Raw genomic sequence first — 18,222 nt, 5'->3', positions numbered from 1 at the left:
GGTGTTGGGAATTTATTTTTCAAAGGGAATTTGTCACTATGTTCTTAAGAGTGAAAACAACTTGAAAAATATTTATCAGAGGAAAGAACAATTTTTAATGTGGATAATTAAGGATCAGCAGCAAAGCCACAGTAGAATATTTTGCATGTACTACTACACTTATGTTCGCTGCAGCACAACGGTGTTCCCATGTTTAGCCACATATCTGAGCCAGAGAGTGTGAAGTGTCTCACTGAAGCTGTACTCAGGTACTGTGTGAAACCTAGCTCACTTCCCTGCAGGCAGACGTGTATTTACTCTGTAAATCTCAGCAAGAAAGTGGTGAATAGATATTTTATTCCTTTTTAATTCTAGCCTGTTTAGGCCCCTCAGTCTGCATTCAGAGAAAACAGCTGCATGCATTCTCCTCCAGCATTCTCTTATGCCTTTGTTCTGCAGAGCTTCCTGTGTGGTTTTCATGACTAAGGTACCCAAGGATCAATATGCACCTTTTTACTGTGGATTTTCTGAGATGATCCTCCAAAGCTTTTCTTTATGATAGCTGTAGGACTAGTGTCTCCAGCTAGCATAATTCCAGAAAAGCTTAGAAATACTAGTAATCCATATGTTACTAAGTATAAGGGCCTATGGTTACAGAGGCAAAACTTATAGTGAGAAAAACAATAGTAATTTATTAAACTAACATACATTTAGAGGATATATCTCTCCATATAAGATATATCTGTATCTTTAACATACCTAGATCTTTCAGCTCTTGCTGAAAGAGTGACCACTCCTCCAGTGACCACCAGGCTTAACCAGACAGGGAACAATTTATTTGGGAGCATCCTAATTAACATTGCTTAATTTAACTGCAGGAAAAGAGCAGTTAAGATAGATGGAACAAAGAGCAGTCATGGGATTGTGGGAGGTAGGAGTGTAGCTAACCTAGAAGTGATGAGTTAGCACGCACTGAGGCAGAGTTGCACAGAATCTTTGCTGTGTAAAGCAGAGATGCTGGAAGTTCTTGTGTTGATTGCGTAGTCTTGTTTAATTTTGGTGTTTGTTGTTCTGTGGGAGGTGAATTTCAAAGTGTTGGGGTAGCTGGGAGATGTTCCTACACTGTGGAAGAGCCATTCTGGGAAAACTTAGTAGGAGTAATCGTACGCTTTTGGGACATGGTGTAAATAATGATTTCCCATACAGATTCCCACATGGAGATACAAATGGTGAGAGGACTCTTTCCCCCCCAGTTCTGTATGATATCCAGTGGCAGGGAGCAGTGAGAATGGGTGCTGAGGGTAACCACAGGAGCTCACCTGGTGCACTTCCACAGGAGCTGAGCAGGGCAGGATGGTGATAGTGACAGGGTTCCCCAGTCAAGGTGATGAGCCTGATCCTGGGAGTCCAGTTGGGAAGGAACAGCAGGAGAGGGCTTAGAAACAAGGCTATGTCATAAATCTAATGTCATTCCAAGGGACATGATATAAGGCTACCACTTTTGTCAGTCTGGAGTCCTTTTAGCAAAACCAGTGTCTAAATCAGGACAGTTGGGGACAGGCACAGTTGTGCTGCAGCTCAGGCAGGGGCTGAAGGCTCAGGCAAGAGCTGAAATAGAGCTGCTGGGAGAATGAGCATAGACATGTGCATGGAGGTCACAGGTGAGGTTGATCACGGCTTGTTGTGACCAGTTTAGGCTTGCCAGAGCACTCAGAGCCCTGACAGGAACTGCCTGAAGGCAGTGCTTTCAGAGGTACAATCTGACCTCTTAGAGGAATGTCCTTGATTGGTGAGAGTTGTTCTTGTGTTGTTGAGGTAGATGTGTAACTCTTAGGACATTCACACAAGGATTATAAATTAAAGCCTCACAACAGAATTATTAAAAACCTAAACACCCTAAACATAAACATCTCAGATGCATTTTATTCATGAGATGATAAAATGGCTTTGGGGAGATGGCGAAGGTGAAACAACACAGGCCCAGAGTAGGGTTAACTCACAAGGATGATCAGTGAAAAACAAGAAACACCCACCTTGAAGAAGGAAAACTTTTTATTCACATAGTGAAACCTGGTCCTCAGGAAAGATCTACAAAGGCAAACCTGGGAACCCAGAATACCAGCTCCAGTCAGTATTCAAAACTGGCCTCAGTATTTGATTAGTAAATGTTTTATGAGTACTGTAGTTTTCTGTACATCCCATTAGCTAGTAACCCATTGTTGTGCCATGGAAGTTCACTTCTGTAATCTCTCAGCTCTCCTAGCTGACATACTTGATGAGCTGTCTTGCTCTCTTAAGGAATGTTAATTTAAGTTACAGCCAGAGCAGTCACTCCCAGGCTGTACTTGGCTTGGTGTCTGCTCTGTACAAGTCCCACTTGAAAATTAGTTTTTATTCTCCACCCCTAAATGCTGTATTCCAAAAATAACAGATGACACCTTGCTTCACATCCCATGTAATATTTATGTTCTTAGATGTTGGAGTTAGAGCAACACTGCTAGCTTACAGCAAAGTATTTCAGTCGGAAAAAGATAGGAACATGCAACATGTTTTGCTGAAATACTAGCAAGGGCAGCTTTAATCCTTGCTTCTTTGCAATGCAGAGTTAACACCTGAGCTTTGTAGAAGGAGAGATAACAACACAGGTTGATCAAAATGTCAATCTCCTTAATCCAGACTGTTAGCAAATATGGGTTTCTTCATGCATTTTTTTTTTAAGTAAGGAATTAAGTTCTTTATTATATTGATACAACCACAATTAGCCATATTTTTTTCAGAAGCAGTGGCCACATGAAGCATCAGCAACTTACAGTGTTCATTGCTAAAACTATCCTGATTTTCTTACCAATCTGTTGGTTTGCCTTTGCATTGTTACAATTTCATCAGCTCAGAAGAGCCTGAGCCCTAATTCTGGCCTTTGCAGGTCATGCATGACTGCTGCTGTTGCAAGGAGTATTTAGCTCTCTTGTATTTGTACTGGAGCTGAGGCTGGCTTGTGCTCACTGACTTTTTTAAATTTTTCTTCTTTTGTGTTTGAGAAGGAATAGGATCCTAGTGCTCTCCTGGTTTCCATTAGTCATTCATCCATACCTGTTAGGAACATATTGCTGTGTTAATTTTTGTGAAAAAAATGTTCCACATAGTGATCTGACCTCATTACAAACCTACTAGAAAATTAATGACATCGAGACCAATTTACTGAGAAAAAAACCATCAAAAATTAGACAGAAAGTGGTTTCAAATAGGGACTAGAAGAGTCTGCAGAAGACAAGTCAATAAAAATTTTACTTCCTTTATTTTTCTGTTTCTAGTATATTCTGGAAAATAATACTTGTCCTTTTTTCCCCAGCTGAATATTGTGTTGATATTGGGGAAGATTTCTACTTTTCGTTTCTTGAGCAAACACACAGGTTGAGGAAACAGTAGATAGACTAAGAAAACTTATTATTATAATAACTAATAGCAAAGTAATATTAAATTATGATTATGTTATTTAAAAATAAGTGGGGCAAGCAGCTTTTGCTGATCTTGTCAGAGTCCAGAGGAGCAGGATAATACAAATACAAACTGCACTGACAGGGTGGCCAGGTAAACTCTTGGCAAGATGAAGTCTTGCTGCTGCTGCTTCTGGCCTCTATTTGCACTGATCCTGATAACAAAAATCCAGTCTGATTAGGTCTGGTGCAATTGTTAAGCTTACTGGGAGCTGTAGTATGTGTCATCTCACAGGTTGGCATGCCCTTGCAACAAAAAAGGTAAAAAGCTATTTCAGAGTGTGGTTTGGAAACATGACTAATATTTATCTGACAGATCTTTTGCAACAGTCTTTCTATGTTTTATCTCTTTTCTCAACACTTTGAGTGACATGAGGGTGTCACACTTGGCTTTGAAGAACATGATTTGTATGCACTTTTTTCTATGCAGTGAGATTTCTGGGAGAGGTGTGCCTTGAAAAATCATAACAGAGGGCAAGGAAGGAAAACAATAGATGGTTACATTCCCAATGTAAGTCTGTAAGTCTCCTTTAGACAGTATTCTCTTTCTTTGCATTACTTGCATTGTATTATCTGATTAGCACTCTCTTTTATTCAAATATTTCTGTTATTCTTTTTATTCAAATAAAAATTAAAATAATCACAGAAAGATGGCAAATAATATTCGACTAAGCAGGAATTAAAAGAGTGCTGTGCCAGTTCTCATGACATAATCTACTGCAGAGACACCTGAATCATAAAAAATTGTCTTACATGCCATGTCAACACTTAGATTGTACCATGACTTTGGGAAGTTACCAATATATTTTTGTAAAATACCAGTATTGTCTTGTTGACATTGACTTAGATTAATGAGTTTCTGAGAATTCTAGGGGGTTAAAATAGATATAATGAAATATTAAAGAGAAACTATTTAACTGTTGAAAAAAGTCTGCCCTGGATTTCATGCACTGTATGGTAATGTTGCAATCAATAAATCCAGAATAGCAGCCATATGCATCTTCAGATGAATCTGTAGGGAATTCCATGTCCAGTGGGTGTTTTCTAGGAGAAAAAATGTAAGACAGTGAAATGTTTTCCTTTAACAGCCTTAGGTGAAAACCTACAGAGACAGAGAAGAAAACATCCCAGCTGTGGGCTTGGAATAAATGACCCTGTACTGAGGCCTGCATGGAGCCCATGTGCCACAGGTTGAACTCTGCCTCCTGTCTCATCCCACTGACCCAAAGACATGGCTCATGGCCCTTACCAGCATTCTGCCCACTGTGACACAGACACCTCAGCACTGGGAGAGCCAGGGCTGATGGAAGGCCCAAACAATTACAAAATTTCTTTTAAAAAACAGCTACATTAAAACTCCACAGTTAAAGCACTCAAAAATTCCCAGGATGAGGTTTTCTCTGCCAAGCCTGGCTTATTCTATCTTATCTTCACTACCATCCCAGTCTCTAACGTTCAGACTTCTCTTTTTCTATTTGAAAAAAATCATTATATAATTTTACTACTAATACATTGTTCACAGTCTTATCTAATAAGCTTCTTTTTCAGTCCTTTTGCTTCCTTTAAAAGTGTCTGCTGATATAATTGTAAAATATGTAATTGTTTTTATTTTTAAATAGCTAAGCTTTCTAGATCAGCTGCAAAGAATTCTCAACTTCAGACTATATTAATTCAGAGCCTAGCACTCTGTGACAGTGTATTGCAAGGAAAGCAGCATTGAGCAGTCTACTTCAACTACAGGGCTACCGAGTTCTTCCTTTTTTTCCTAATTTTTTAATTTTAATGTTATTGAGCATCCTGAAATAAGATGAAATTTCTAGTAGATTTCACATATGTTCTTGTTTGTTCTTATTTCTGTTGAGGAAAACAGTTGAGACAATTAATCAGTCCTGGTGTATAAAGTGCAGACCAAATTCTTTCTGAAAGCAAGAGTTTGTGATTTAGCAGCTGAAAAAATCTGCAAATTATATCTGTTGTAGAATTCATTGTTTTCATAGTGGGAACTATGGTACTCTCAGAATGGATGAATAGATTGCACTGCAATATATTTTATTCAAATAGATGTAGTGTCAACATTTTACATGTGAAGTGCAGAAGCTACAGGTGCCTGGAGGAATGTCAGTCAAGTTGACAAAAATACTCTAGACATGCAAGTCTTCCTTGCTTTCAGTATTGATGGTCTTAAAACGCTTTCATCCACTTTAACTGATCCTTTTTTCCAGAGAGTAATTATGACTGATGCCTTTTTAGCAAAGACTGCAGATATGCCAGTTATTGCTATGAAAATGCAAGTGAACTAGGTCATTCCCGCAATATGCTGCAATGTGAGTCTTCATTTTGTAAATGTTTTAGATTCCAGAGGATTTACTTCTGTTTCTGCTCAAATCTACCATAATAGTAAGACGAATTATTTATACTGGAGTTATTTTGTTTAGACCATCATTTTGTTTGGCAGATTGGGTCACCTTTAGGGTAATTAACAGTTTGTGAGCTGCAAACTCGTTTGGGCTTTTGATACACTGCTCATTGTGGGCACCACGATATTGGCACCCATGGTCCAATACTGTATGTGTAGCAATGACACAAAGCAGCTGGAAAGCACATTCTCCTCAACCAGCCAGGGTGAAATATCAGACTTTGGTCCTAAACTGAAAAAATGTGCTGCAGGACTCAAGAAGGCAAAAACCAGTATCACAAGAAACTGTTTTCCATCAGTAACTCTTGGTACTTTGAGACAGCTTTTCCAGATATCTGAACTTCTCACTGTGGTTGCCTGTACATGCATCTCATAATCTCACTTTTTTCTTTGAAGTCTTTTGCTGACACAAATTCCTGGGAATCCTCTGAGGTTAAATGACAGCAGTCCTTTTTGACATCTAAAGAGGGGCTCAAAGGGTTTGAGATAACGACTGATTTCATTGGAATGTGCCTTGAATTAACAGCTTTTCTTGCTATTTAGGTATTGATTGGCAGACCCCCGTTCTTGCTTGGGAGCAGTTTGATAGCAGCAATGGAAATGTGACTGGGCTGGCACATGGCCCGGGCATCGCTGCTGTCTGTATGGCTGTGCTGGACAGGCTGGAATTCCAGTGGGAACTCGAATTGAAGGGACTGTGCCCTGTGGATGAATCCATTCAAGGGCAGGGCATCCTAAAACACCTGTGGCCATGGCCAAGTCCCCAGCAGAACATATCTCTAAGCATCTATGGCAGTGATTGCAGAAGGGATTGTGGCCGATGCTGAAGCAGGTACACTTTGAAGCATCTGTAGCTGTGGATGCTGCACATCAGCTTGTGAATGCGCAGTTTATATCGTCTGATACCTGAAATTAAATTTGAAGTAATTACAAAGATGGTACTTTTCCCTGTGCTTTATAGACATAACCTAGAAATGAAGTGCCAACAGGGAATAATGTAACTTTCACAGTTTGAATTTCTCTGATAGCACAAATTACCAGATGATGTTTCTTTTTCAACTCTTTAAATTACTGCTTGAAATAAATAATGCATTTAGGCACTTAAGCCTTGATTTATAAAACTTCTGGTTACTTTCATGTGGGTTCAGGCATTGTTTGCTTGGTAAAATGGAACTTTGATCTCATGAGCAATAAATGGAATTGAAGATGTGAAAAAACTGTGATGTTCTCAGAATGGATGAATAGATTGCACTGCAATATATTTTATTCAAATAGATGTAGTGGCAACATTTTACATGTGAAGTGCAGAAGCTCCAGATGCCTGGAGGAATGTCAGTCAAGTTGACAAAAATACTCTGGGACACAGGATCCTTTTAAGATCAATGTGTTTGTGTCAGGCACTTCCAGGGTATTCACACTGTTATTCTTGCTAGGTGATTTTTTAAATTGTTAAATAAACTAGTGCCAAGGTACTACTTCTAAGGTGTAATTAATTTGTGGGAAAGGGGTGAATATTATTTTTTATTGCTTCCTCTTCTGTAATAACAAGGAGGCCAAACAAACAGAACAGAGGGCAAATCATTTTAGGTACCATATAAACATGATGAAAGCACAGCTAACAACTGAAAGATTTACAACAGAAATTAGAACTAAGAGATAGCAGGGTAATAAAAATTTCAGGATAACAGCGTGCAAAGGTTAGGATTAGTGCATTTAGTGATAGGTATGCTGGATTCCTAAGCACCTTTTTGTTGAAATCCAGTGTTAAACCTTAAACCAGAATATGAAGAAGGGCAGTGTAATGGGGGGTGGAATTTGCATGGGCTTTCCTAAAGCTTGTATGAGAGAACATGGAGAAATTATTGAGCTGATCTGGCAAGCAGCTTAGATCTGCACAGCTGGCAGACACTTCCAAATAGGTGATCTCATTCCTCATTTTACATACAGGGAGTGTGTACAGAGCATCCCACATCCACATTTCTGTACTGTAGACATCTTATTGTGGGAGCAAATAGCTCACTGGAAAATACTGACCATTAATTATCCATCCTCTTTTGATGATGGTTTGCAATGTGTATGAACTCTGAGCTGTTGGAACTATGGAAGTAGCCTGATAGTGATGTGATACAAACATTCTGCTTCATAGCCATAGCAAACATGAATAAGAAAAGTGATTTTTCCTTGATCATATTTATTATTATCAGAAAGTAGTCTATTCACTGCTAAATTTAAATTATATATTTTTGAATAAGGACTGGATGATCACCTAATGTTTTGGAAAATTATCTCAAGGAGAACTCTTAGTGGTTTTGTTCTATTTACAAAGTTAAGACGCATTTAAAAGAATATTGTGCCAATATTAGAATAGTGCCAGCATTTTGACTTCTTCTCAAATTATTACCTAATTTTTTGCTCTCAGGAGGTAAAAGTCTTAATATTTTTATGCAAAGAATCAATCCTCATTCCTATTTCTGGCAGTGAAGGTAGGAATGAAGAAAATAACACAACCAGGGAGAAAAAGTTAAATTCAGCTCATTATGATTCTTTCCCACCTCTTCTACTGTTTTTTCCATCCATATTTGGAACACCTAGAAAATATTGCAAGAATTTTGAGGCAAAAATGTCTCTGCTAAGCCAAATTACCAACAACAGCACTGTTATTATATACTTTTCTACTTCAAAGCAATGTCAGTTCATACTGCATAGGCCCCCATATATTCAAAAATAGAGCAACATTGTAAGCATTAAAGTAACACTAGGAAATCTTTTAGTGTGTTTTGTAATACTTTTCCCTTTCATCCTTAACTGCTGTGAGTTGTAACCATCCTGAGAAAGAAAGGCTCTGTTAGGCATAAATACTATGAATATAATAAGACTGATTCCCTTTAAGGAAAGATGAGACAGTACTGTTTCAGGCTGTTCCTGATCCTATGTCCAGTCACAAATGACAAGAACATTGTTCTTGATCTTTTACAAATCTCATTTTTGTGATGCACAAATTGATTTTTAATTGGGAAACCATTCATTTCAGAGTACTGGTTGAATTTGGAGTGAAATAATTGTCTAAAGTAGTCTGCATTCAGGAACAATATCATGTTGTCCAGTAATTGAAAATAAAAGATATTTAACATTAGAGATTCAGTTTTACCTTCAGGATTTTTGCTCAGCATTAATGGAAAGGCATTCCCATGCTCTTGGCATTCCTGTGAGTATGCTTACTCATACTGTATTCTGTAACTCATGCCTGAGCTGTGTCCATTGGTGTTGAATGCAAACTGCTTTTTTGGCACCACCTTACTTAGCTCCTGGATATCTCTTCTTTGAGGCAAGAATTCATCTAGAGAAAGCCCACAGTAGTACCACAGATCCCTTTCAGCCTCATTATGGCCTTTAGAACAGTGGTGTGCCTTGCTGTTGGGACAGTGGTTCTGAACCAAGTGATTTCCAAGAAAAGAACTTGAAATCTTGGTACATGAGTAGATCCACGTGATCGTCTAATGCGAGGCAGTCATTGAAATGTTCGATGCACTCCTTAACCAGCCTTTGTAGACATGGTGCTTCGTTTGCCCTGTAGAAAATCTTGCAATATTAGCACAACTGGGTCAATTCACATGGATCCTACCTTTGTTATTCAGCAAAACAGTGAGACTCTACATCCCACCATACCCTCATGCTTAGTAGCTGTTATGCTACAAAAATATATCTAACCTTCCAAATTCCATTTATGAATTTGGGTCACTACTGTCATTGAATACTCTGTGTTAATGAATTCCATAACTGAATTGCTTGCTGTGTAAAAATGTACCTCCTTCTTCTTTTAAAATCTTCCACAGCATTAATTGGGAGTGGGTTGCTTTTTGAGTTGCAAAAAATAGCGACTCTCTCACTGCACACAGTGCAGCAGCTCTGTCAGATCATTTCATGTGGCCAAGTAGAAGACCTCTAATGTTTTCTATTTTCCTGATGTGGATAGACTTCCATATTTTTCTATATACCTGAGCAGCCTGCTGCTTCTCTCTATGATTTTTGTTTTATTGTCTGTACACTTTAGGGCTGGCAGTAAGAATTTTCACCTCTTAATAATTTTCCTCAGCCTTGTCAAACAAAGAGTGATTACCTGTAGCTCTCTGGCTTGTGGTGGCTCCTGTTGTAAAAATAGCCAAATCACATAATATTTTCTCTAGTGCTTTGCTAACATTTTTACTGTAATAGATGAATCCCAAATAATTCCATTGATGTCAGTGGTGCTACTTCTTGGAGGCATTTTTGAGACTGAAAACATCATAATGATGCCATGAAGAGCATCCTGTTCGAGGCAGGTTTTGTTGAAGATCTAATTTTATAAAAAAAACCAAAAAATAAAAATATATATTAATATGCTTTAAATTTGATGATTAAAGATTTGGGATTACATTTTCAGTTAACACTGTGAAGAAAAATTCAAGAGGACATCACTGGGGCAGGGCATACTTACACTTTTTGTTGCTCCTCTGGTCTTTCCCATCACATATCTGTGAACATTTATGTGTAACACCCTTAATATGCATTGCTAAGGCTGCTGACATAATGAATTGTATTTTTCTGAGCTCTTTTTCCCTTCTTATTCTTTCTTCATTCTTCTTTTGTGTTTGTTAGTTCTTGTTATTTCCCCTTCCTTTTCTGTTTTATTGAATTGCCTTTGTCTCCACCCATGTATTTTACCTTTCTTTCTGCATTTCTCTCCCCATCCCACTGAGGGGTGGGGAGTGAGTGTGGTGTTTGGTTACCTGTTGGGTTGGACAGTGTCAGTCCTTTTGGGCAACTACAGGAGGCAGAGATAGCAGCAGATCTGGCCAGAGCATGTTAAACCAAATTTGTTGTAAGTATCCGCAGTATTAGTTAAATAGTCATTGGTCAGAGTGGTGATATATTTGCTCTCCGAGTTGGGCTGTGTGAGCACCATGTTTCCTTCTGTGCTGTGTCAACTCTGGGGGCTGGGTTAAGGTCGTTCCTTGTACTGGTTAACACTGGTTTAGGAGACTGAAGATGCTGTCAGTGACAGTGAGCTGGTGTTTGTGCTCCTCATCTCTGTGCACAGGGAGCCATCTGTCGGAAACTATTAATAAATACATCTTCTACCTTGCGAATTGGGGAGATTTTGAATGTCCTTGGGAGAATCCCTGTGGTGTTTATTCCTCGGGTTTTCTTGTTTGTTTGTTTGTTTGATTGATTGTTTTAAATAAATTTAGAAATACCCAAGGGAGCTTGACTATCCCAGAGGACAATGGGAATCCCAGTCCACTGCTTCTCAAACCTGCTTCTCTGGAAAGCCAGGGAGGACATGATGATGAAAAGCTCTACCCTTTGGGAAAACGTCCCAGCCCAGACTGAAGGAAGCACTGTGGAGACCTCCTCTATGTGTGAACCGTATGGGAAGCACACTGATTCTGAGGAGTCAATACTGTGAAGTGGCAGGACATGCATGGGAATTGAAAGCAAGGCACTGATGTAAGAACAAACCCTGTTCTGTTCTGACATCAGTCAATGCACACAGGCACTTTAGGTGCCTATAACCCTTTTCACAAAGATACTTGTCTGACTGTCTATCATGCATGCAGGAGTAACTTAATGCCCCAGTGAAATGCCGGAAGAAAAAAGAAAACTTTAGAAAACAGAGAACACATTTTTTTATTATTATTTTTGTTACGTGAAATGGCATAAAATGCAAATAAATGAACATAAAAATTCAGTGAGAGAAAGTGCAGCCCAGGAGTTTACCATCTTAATTAGCTGGAGGATTAAATTTGCTTTGGAAGACCAAACCAATGAGATGTGAATTCTTTGCTCTTGGTTAAGCACTTTCTTCAAGAGTTTGATGGCTTTTTCCCTGTGGAAGAGAAACACAAAACATAGAGACCTACTGAAAATTGTCAATGCAGACAACTGTGCTTTCTTCCTAGTGTTCCTTTAGCATGCCCTGTGTTGGGCAGTGCCTAAAGAAAAGCAAACCTGACAAATTCTGTCCTGTGGGGTCAATTCTAGTTATATTCCCCTGTTGCTGAGGAGTTTCTGCCTTTACTGAACTTGGTGAGTGGCACAGTGCTTCTCCTTTCATGCCAGGAGCACCACTCACTGGAGGAGCTCATTTGCAGAGCAAGGGCCAGAGGAATGCAGGAGTGTGGGAGGACAGAGCAGCAGGCCATGCACTGCTGCTTTGTCACCTCTTGGCTGCAGTGGGAGCAGGCTACAGAGGCAACATAGTGAGTGGACAGAGTAAGCAGGAGTTGGTTTTTCCCAAGTTTGTTCACTTTCTTTCTTTTTGGTAACATGATGAGGCCCTTGCAATCAGGGAGAGTGAAGGCTGTACCCCAGTTGGTTTTATCTTGAAAATCAAATTAATCACGAGTTTACCGTATAACTTCTGAATTCTTCGCTTGTCCTCTGCTGGAAGTTTGAAAGTTTGTGGGTTCTGATATGAGTGGTAAGGGTACATCAGAGCTCCAGGGTCATTGGAATGAGTAAGTCCCAAAGAATGGCCAAATTCATGAGCAGCAACGAGGAACAAATTGACATCTGCAAAATAGAAGCACATAAATGGATGATAAAGTTACGAAATACAATTGAATTACAACTGACTTTTTAGAATTGATCTACAATTGACTTTTTGAAGTTCAATTAATTGAAAGTGCAGGAGAATTTGTATATTTCAATCCATCTTGAAATGAAACTCCAGGCTTTCGATCCATTTTTGCTGAGCTTTCTTTTATTACTGTAATATTTTATAAAAAATCTACTGATTTCTTGCATATGCATCTAGAGACCCTGAGTCTCTTTTGGACTCAGCTTTTGGTTGACCGCATTCCTAGAAGTGAGTCAATTTACCTGTTCACAATTTATGTAGGAATCAAGGGCTCCCAGTCCTTGTTTAGCCTGCAAAAAGTGCTTTAAATGATGGACAGAACAGGCATTATGTAGGTGTTCATGGTAATGAAGTCCTAGTAGTTATAATGGTAGTTGAAAAGGATAGAAATGTTTGTACTGAAGTAGCACTGAAGGATGAAGAGGAATGGGAAGTATTTTCGGTGGCTGTGTTCTTCAAACATGTACAATGTTTTCCTTTCCCTTTCATCTACACATGTGAGATTTACCTTGATTGACATCTGACCATTTTTCATCATCATCAAAATGAGCATCTCCGCTATGCCTTGTTCCAGGTAGAAATGCATGGGCCAGTACTCTACCTCTTCCATCGAAAGGAGATCGGTCACCATGGTCTGCATTTGAAATAAATCAATGTCATCAGATGAGATCAGTTGTCATATTTAACTTCAGCAAGTAGAAGCATGCTGGTAGTTTGTATTCCTTTTGCTGGTTGCCAATCCTTAAAAAAATCTTGCAATGGCAGCAAGGTTGTGAAAATGAGAAGTGAGGCTTAGGGAAACACTCAAAAAATTCCTGATTTAAGTTCAAATCTTGTATTTGATAGTTTGGTCTGTTGCATGTTTCAGGAAGAGCTGGATATATTTTCCCTGAGCTTTTGTCAGAAGTGTGATCCTGAGGCTGAAATCAGGGATGACTTCAGAATAAATACCTAATGCTTGGTAATATCTGAATGTGTTTAATATTGAAAAGTGCTGGACAATATTAGTTGTAGACATTCTCACTTAGGCTGGTTTAAGTGTGGATGGTGATTTTGGATAGATAACCATGTTTCTGTAGAGATAAATTCATTTATACCTAGCCTTGAGGTCTGGTCTATTATCTACTTCTGTCACAGTGCAGGTGGAATATTGCTGTTTCCTACTTCAAGTGCAAGGCCTGGATCAGAGTTGAACCATGTTGGAAAAATTTCCTCTCCCTCACAGTGAGTCTGACTTTAGTGAGTCTCTGAGGAGTAGTTGGGAAATGAGATGCCATCCTGTGTCCTTTCTACCAGACCATGTGGATGGCCCTTAGGGCATGACTAACGCAGGCAGTAGAGACCTAATTCTAGTGTGTGACATGGAATTAAAACCCATTCCAGCTTGAAGAATCAGTTCTGCCTTTGTCTAGGACATGAGATCACCTCTTTATGGCACCCTGATGTTCTTGCCATCAGTGACACACAGGCTTTGGACATTTTGGTGCTCATCTGCTTGCAGGCCACATGCCTGATCTGCACTGCCAGTCAATGGATCTTTTTTGATTATTGTCAATGGATCTAGAGAACAAGCCAGACAAGCTTAAAGTGGGCATTCAGTCAGGCTAAGCTGTCATTTTACATGCCAGGCACACATTCAAGGCAGAGCTATGTCTATAGACTACTCCAGACCCCTCCAGATCAGAGATTGATTTCTGAAGTGACTTCTGTTCACCCCACTTACCACACCGCTGCACCTTGGTGCAATCTCGGGGTGCAACATACCATTCCTTCTAGAAACAAATCTACCTGAAGAGACTTTCTGTGGCCAAACATAATGCAAGCCAACTGCCAAAGTGTGCTTATTCTGGGAACCAGGCTTGGTGTAGGCCTGAGTAAACCGGCCTTAAGCTGCTTGAATGCAGCCTATGGAGGCTGGATTTTCAGAAGCCTATGATTTGCTCTACAGAGCTCTTCTCTGTAGTTTGCACATTTTATCAAGGCAAAAACACCTTGAACATCTGAGTTTAAGTGTCTCATTCTGGAGCTGAATTCTCCCTTAATTTCACAGCTGTGACTCTGAAAGGATTTGTATAACTCTCTTACAGGAGTAAAATTGAAGAATGGCATAGAAAGTTGGTGGCATGATATAAAGTAGATAAAATTTATGCAGACTTTGATTTAATTCCCAACTCTTTGTTCTTTCTTAAAGCTATGGCTATAAAAATACATGCTTTCAGTAAAACATGGAGCAATGTATGTTAAAAAGGACAGGTATTCTCACCACGACGAGCAAATCTAATCTCAATGTCCGCACGGCCTCTGTCAACTTTTCGGAATTGCAGTGGAGTCACATCACTCCATACCATCAAGGCCCTTCTAATTGCATCTTCCACTTTCCGTCTGGGTAGGTCCTGTGTATAACTGAGAATCCTGTCAGGAAAGAAAAGCAGGTTAATTTCATTCAGGCTGTGAGGGAAACCCACCTAGTCAAATACAGAGCAATCCCCTTCCCCAGAAAATCTGAAACCTCACTTACTTGTAAGTCAAATGTGTCTTTTTCCATCTTGGAATTCCAGCAGATGTTGGGTATTTTGTATCAGGCATACCACATCTGGGCATTGTCATAATTTCTTCTGTCTCTTTGTCTAGTTTTCCAGTTACAGTCAGGTGGAAAAACTTCTGCATTTCTTTAATCCTTTCTTCTATGCTTAGGCTTTGTGTTTCTGGCAAAATTGGAAAGAATTTATCAAGATATCCCTGGAAGGAGAGAGGGAAAATAAAGATTAATACATATATCTGTGATATTTTGGCAATTGCATTTTGCATTTGTTTGAATTGTTTCTTCATCCTGCATCATTCATGTCTGGGTTTAGTTGTATCTTTCCATTTCAATGTACCCAATTCTGCTCTCTCAGTAATAGAGATCAGCAAATATAAGAGGAATCGTAATAGCAATGAGACACTGTAAGTAAGAAATCCTGTCAAGTTACCACGATTTACTGAGCACTCAAATCTACAGCCTTCTAAAACAGTACACATAAAATTTTGGACTTATTTGTAAAATGCTTCTCTTTATTTACCAGTTGGAAGTTGGTCTCCTTTTAAAGTTAGCCTTAAGAGGTTTAAGCTAGTCAGCAAGTTTAAACTGTTTTATATCATGTCTGCAAAAACTGTTGTTGTAATGTAAGGCAAGGATAATACAAGTAGGTAGGAAAGGAATGTAGAAATTGAATCAAAATCAGATTACTCCTAATGCAGTATTGTTTCCCCCCATGTACCATACCTTTACTTTCTCAAGGTCTATGATGCTCAGTGGTTGTGGTCTTTGTTGTAGTGGAAAAGCAGGAGTCTCGGGCAGGAAGATGAGAGCACAAAGCAGGAGGTAGTGCATGGTGCCCATCTTGATGAGGAGCCTTGCTGCAGCAGAAAGAGTTTGACTTTCTGTCTCCCGAGACCAGAGCTGAAACCCTTATATAGATCCTGATACCTCCAAGCAGCAATTACGCATGTGACTCACTTTTAAAATTCTAGTTATGAATTTGTGTCATCAGTTCCCTTGAATATGCTTTCAATGAATTTCAGAGCTGACTTGCTTGCTGTGTAAAAACACATCCTTCTTCTTTGCAAATCTTCCGCAACGTTTTATTTGGGTTGTGTTGTTTTTTGAGTTGCAAGAAATAGTGACTCTCTCACTGCCCACAGGACAGCAGCTCTGTCAGATCATTGCATGTCACCAAGTAGAAGACCTCTAATGTTTTCTGTTTCCCTGATGTGGATAGACTTCCATATTTTTCTATATACCAGAGCAGCCTACTGCTTCTCTCTATGATTTTTGTTTTATTGTCTGTACACTTTAGGGTTGACAGAAAACAGTAACAATTTTCACCCCTTAATATTTTCTCTAGTCCTTTGCTCACATTTTTACTCTAGTAGATTAATTCCAAATAATTCCACTGATGTCAGTGGAGCTACTTCATACTGGCATTTCTGAAACTGAAAACATCATAATGATGGCATTAAGAGCATCCTGTCTGAGGCAGGTTGAAGATCTAATTTTATAAAAACAAAAAAGGAAAAGGCATCTTCAAATGCTTTAAATTTGAAGATTAAAGATTTGGGATTAAATTTGCAGTTTACACTGTGAAGAAAAAAATCAAGAGGACATCAATGGGGCAAGGCATACTTGCACTTTTGCATCTCATCAGATCTTTCCCATCACATATCTTGGACTTTTTATGTGTGACAGCTTTGATAAGCACTGGTAAGGCTGCTGGTATCATTAATTTTACTTTTCCGAGATCTTATTCCCTTGTTAATACCAGGTATAGCAGTTATTGATTTTGCCCTCTCAGAATATCAGTCTGTGTTGATGGAGTGGGCTCAGGGTACCTAAGTGACTGGGTAAGTCCCCATAATAGCATTTCTAGATAGTGCAGGAGTAGGGTTTATCCTTTAAATGTTCATGGTCAAAGGACCTGTGAAAAATGTTAACACATTTGAGAATTCATTTGCTGCTTATTGTACTATCTGGAACAGCAAGCATAAATTTAAAGATAATTTATTTAAAAAAACAGTAGTAAAAGCAAGTAAAAATTCAAATCCCCAACAAACTAAATGTTGTGGTTTGCCATTTCTTCTTTGGTGTGGAAAAGGAGGGAAAGTTGCTATTTGAGTAGCATTAGGTGCCTAGAGTTGTATTAGAGAGAGCATGTAAAAACTGACACAGAATGCAGTGGGATAAAGGGAAGAAGGAAGAGGCAGGGGCAAGTTTGCCAAATTGCTGTTGCCTCTGATTTCCCCCAGCGATGGTTTGTGTGGTAGTTCCTGCCCATCTGTGTGCTTGCAGACAAGACACACACTTTACAACAGGCTGCAAAGCCAGTGCAGTTTGCCGAGCTGTGCCACTAGGCGGAGGCAAATGCTGCGCAGTTCCCACCTGCTCAGCAGGGTGAGGTGCGCCGATGGCAGCGCTTTTCCCCAAAGGAGAGGTCCCTTATGGGGATGGAAAGGCAATGGGAGCTCAACAGGAAGTAAAATGCTGCTGGCAGCCTCATCAGTGGCTGTCTCTGAGGACAAAATTCCTGACTTCTATTTTATTTCACTTGCTGCGGTGATGCTAACTTGGTGCTGCTGCCTCTCTTGAGATGGATCCTTCAAGACACAAGGGTGCCTTGCTGCCCCCTGTGCTGGCCCTACTGCAGGCCAGTCACCTCATGTGGTCACAGGAAGCTGTCTCCCAGATGTGTGCCATTGTCAGGACAGTATTCCTAGGACTACGCTTCTGGGTCCTATTGCATTTGTCTCTGTTCATAAGGATGTTAATTGTACACTAGGAAACAAACGTGCTACGTTCAGTCTAGCATTTCTTCTCCTGGCTTCATTTGATAAGAGTGCCTCCTCCAGCACTGTCCATGAATTATTCTATGTGGCCTTAGGAGTGTTTTTTTCTGCAGAGTCTTTGATAAAGCCCATCTTCTATGGCTGTTTTCTCTTTATGAAACTTTAGCAAGTGACTTGAGCTTGATAAAGGGCATGGTGTGTCTCTGTTTTGTGCTTTGTTCCCTGTGGGGACTTTGGCCAAGGGAACAGAGGGTATTTTCTGTCAAACTGCATCTTTCCAGGACAGTGCAGATCAACCCATTTGGATCGAGCATCCACATAGCCCAGAGAGCCCTTCTTCATAGCCTTTAACACAGATTGGATCTGACCCTCCATTCTGGGGCTTCAAATTT

The 18,222-nt window shown here is 39.6% G+C and overlaps 1 protein-coding gene across 1 annotated transcript; it reads right to left on the bottom strand.

The window, feature by feature from the left end:
* Nucleotides 1-11,732: 11,732 nt before the first annotated feature.
* On the bottom strand, nucleotides 11,733-15,881 carry LOC128933075 (matrilysin-like). The gene is made up of 6 exons (XM_054269940.1): nucleotides 15,774-15,881; nucleotides 15,027-15,247; nucleotides 14,772-14,920; nucleotides 13,017-13,142; nucleotides 12,280-12,441; nucleotides 11,733-11,755 (listed from the first exon to the last, which is right to left on the bottom strand). Exons 1-6 carry the CDS (start codon nucleotides 15,879-15,881, stop codon nucleotides 11,733-11,735), a joined length of 789 nt encoding a protein of 262 aa, XP_054125915.1.
* Nucleotides 15,882-18,222: the final 2,341 nt, after the last annotated feature.

This window comes from Melozone crissalis, unplaced genomic scaffold (genome assembly GCF_028551555.1).
Source record: "Melozone crissalis strain CALT ecotype California unplaced genomic scaffold, PUWL_Pcris_2 ptg000008l_1, whole genome shotgun sequence".
NCBI classification, from domain to species: Eukaryota; Metazoa; Chordata; class Aves; order Passeriformes; family Passerellidae; genus Melozone; species Melozone crissalis.
Note: the sequence above shows the minus strand (reverse complement) of the source record. Positions and strands in the feature narration are given on the sequence as shown.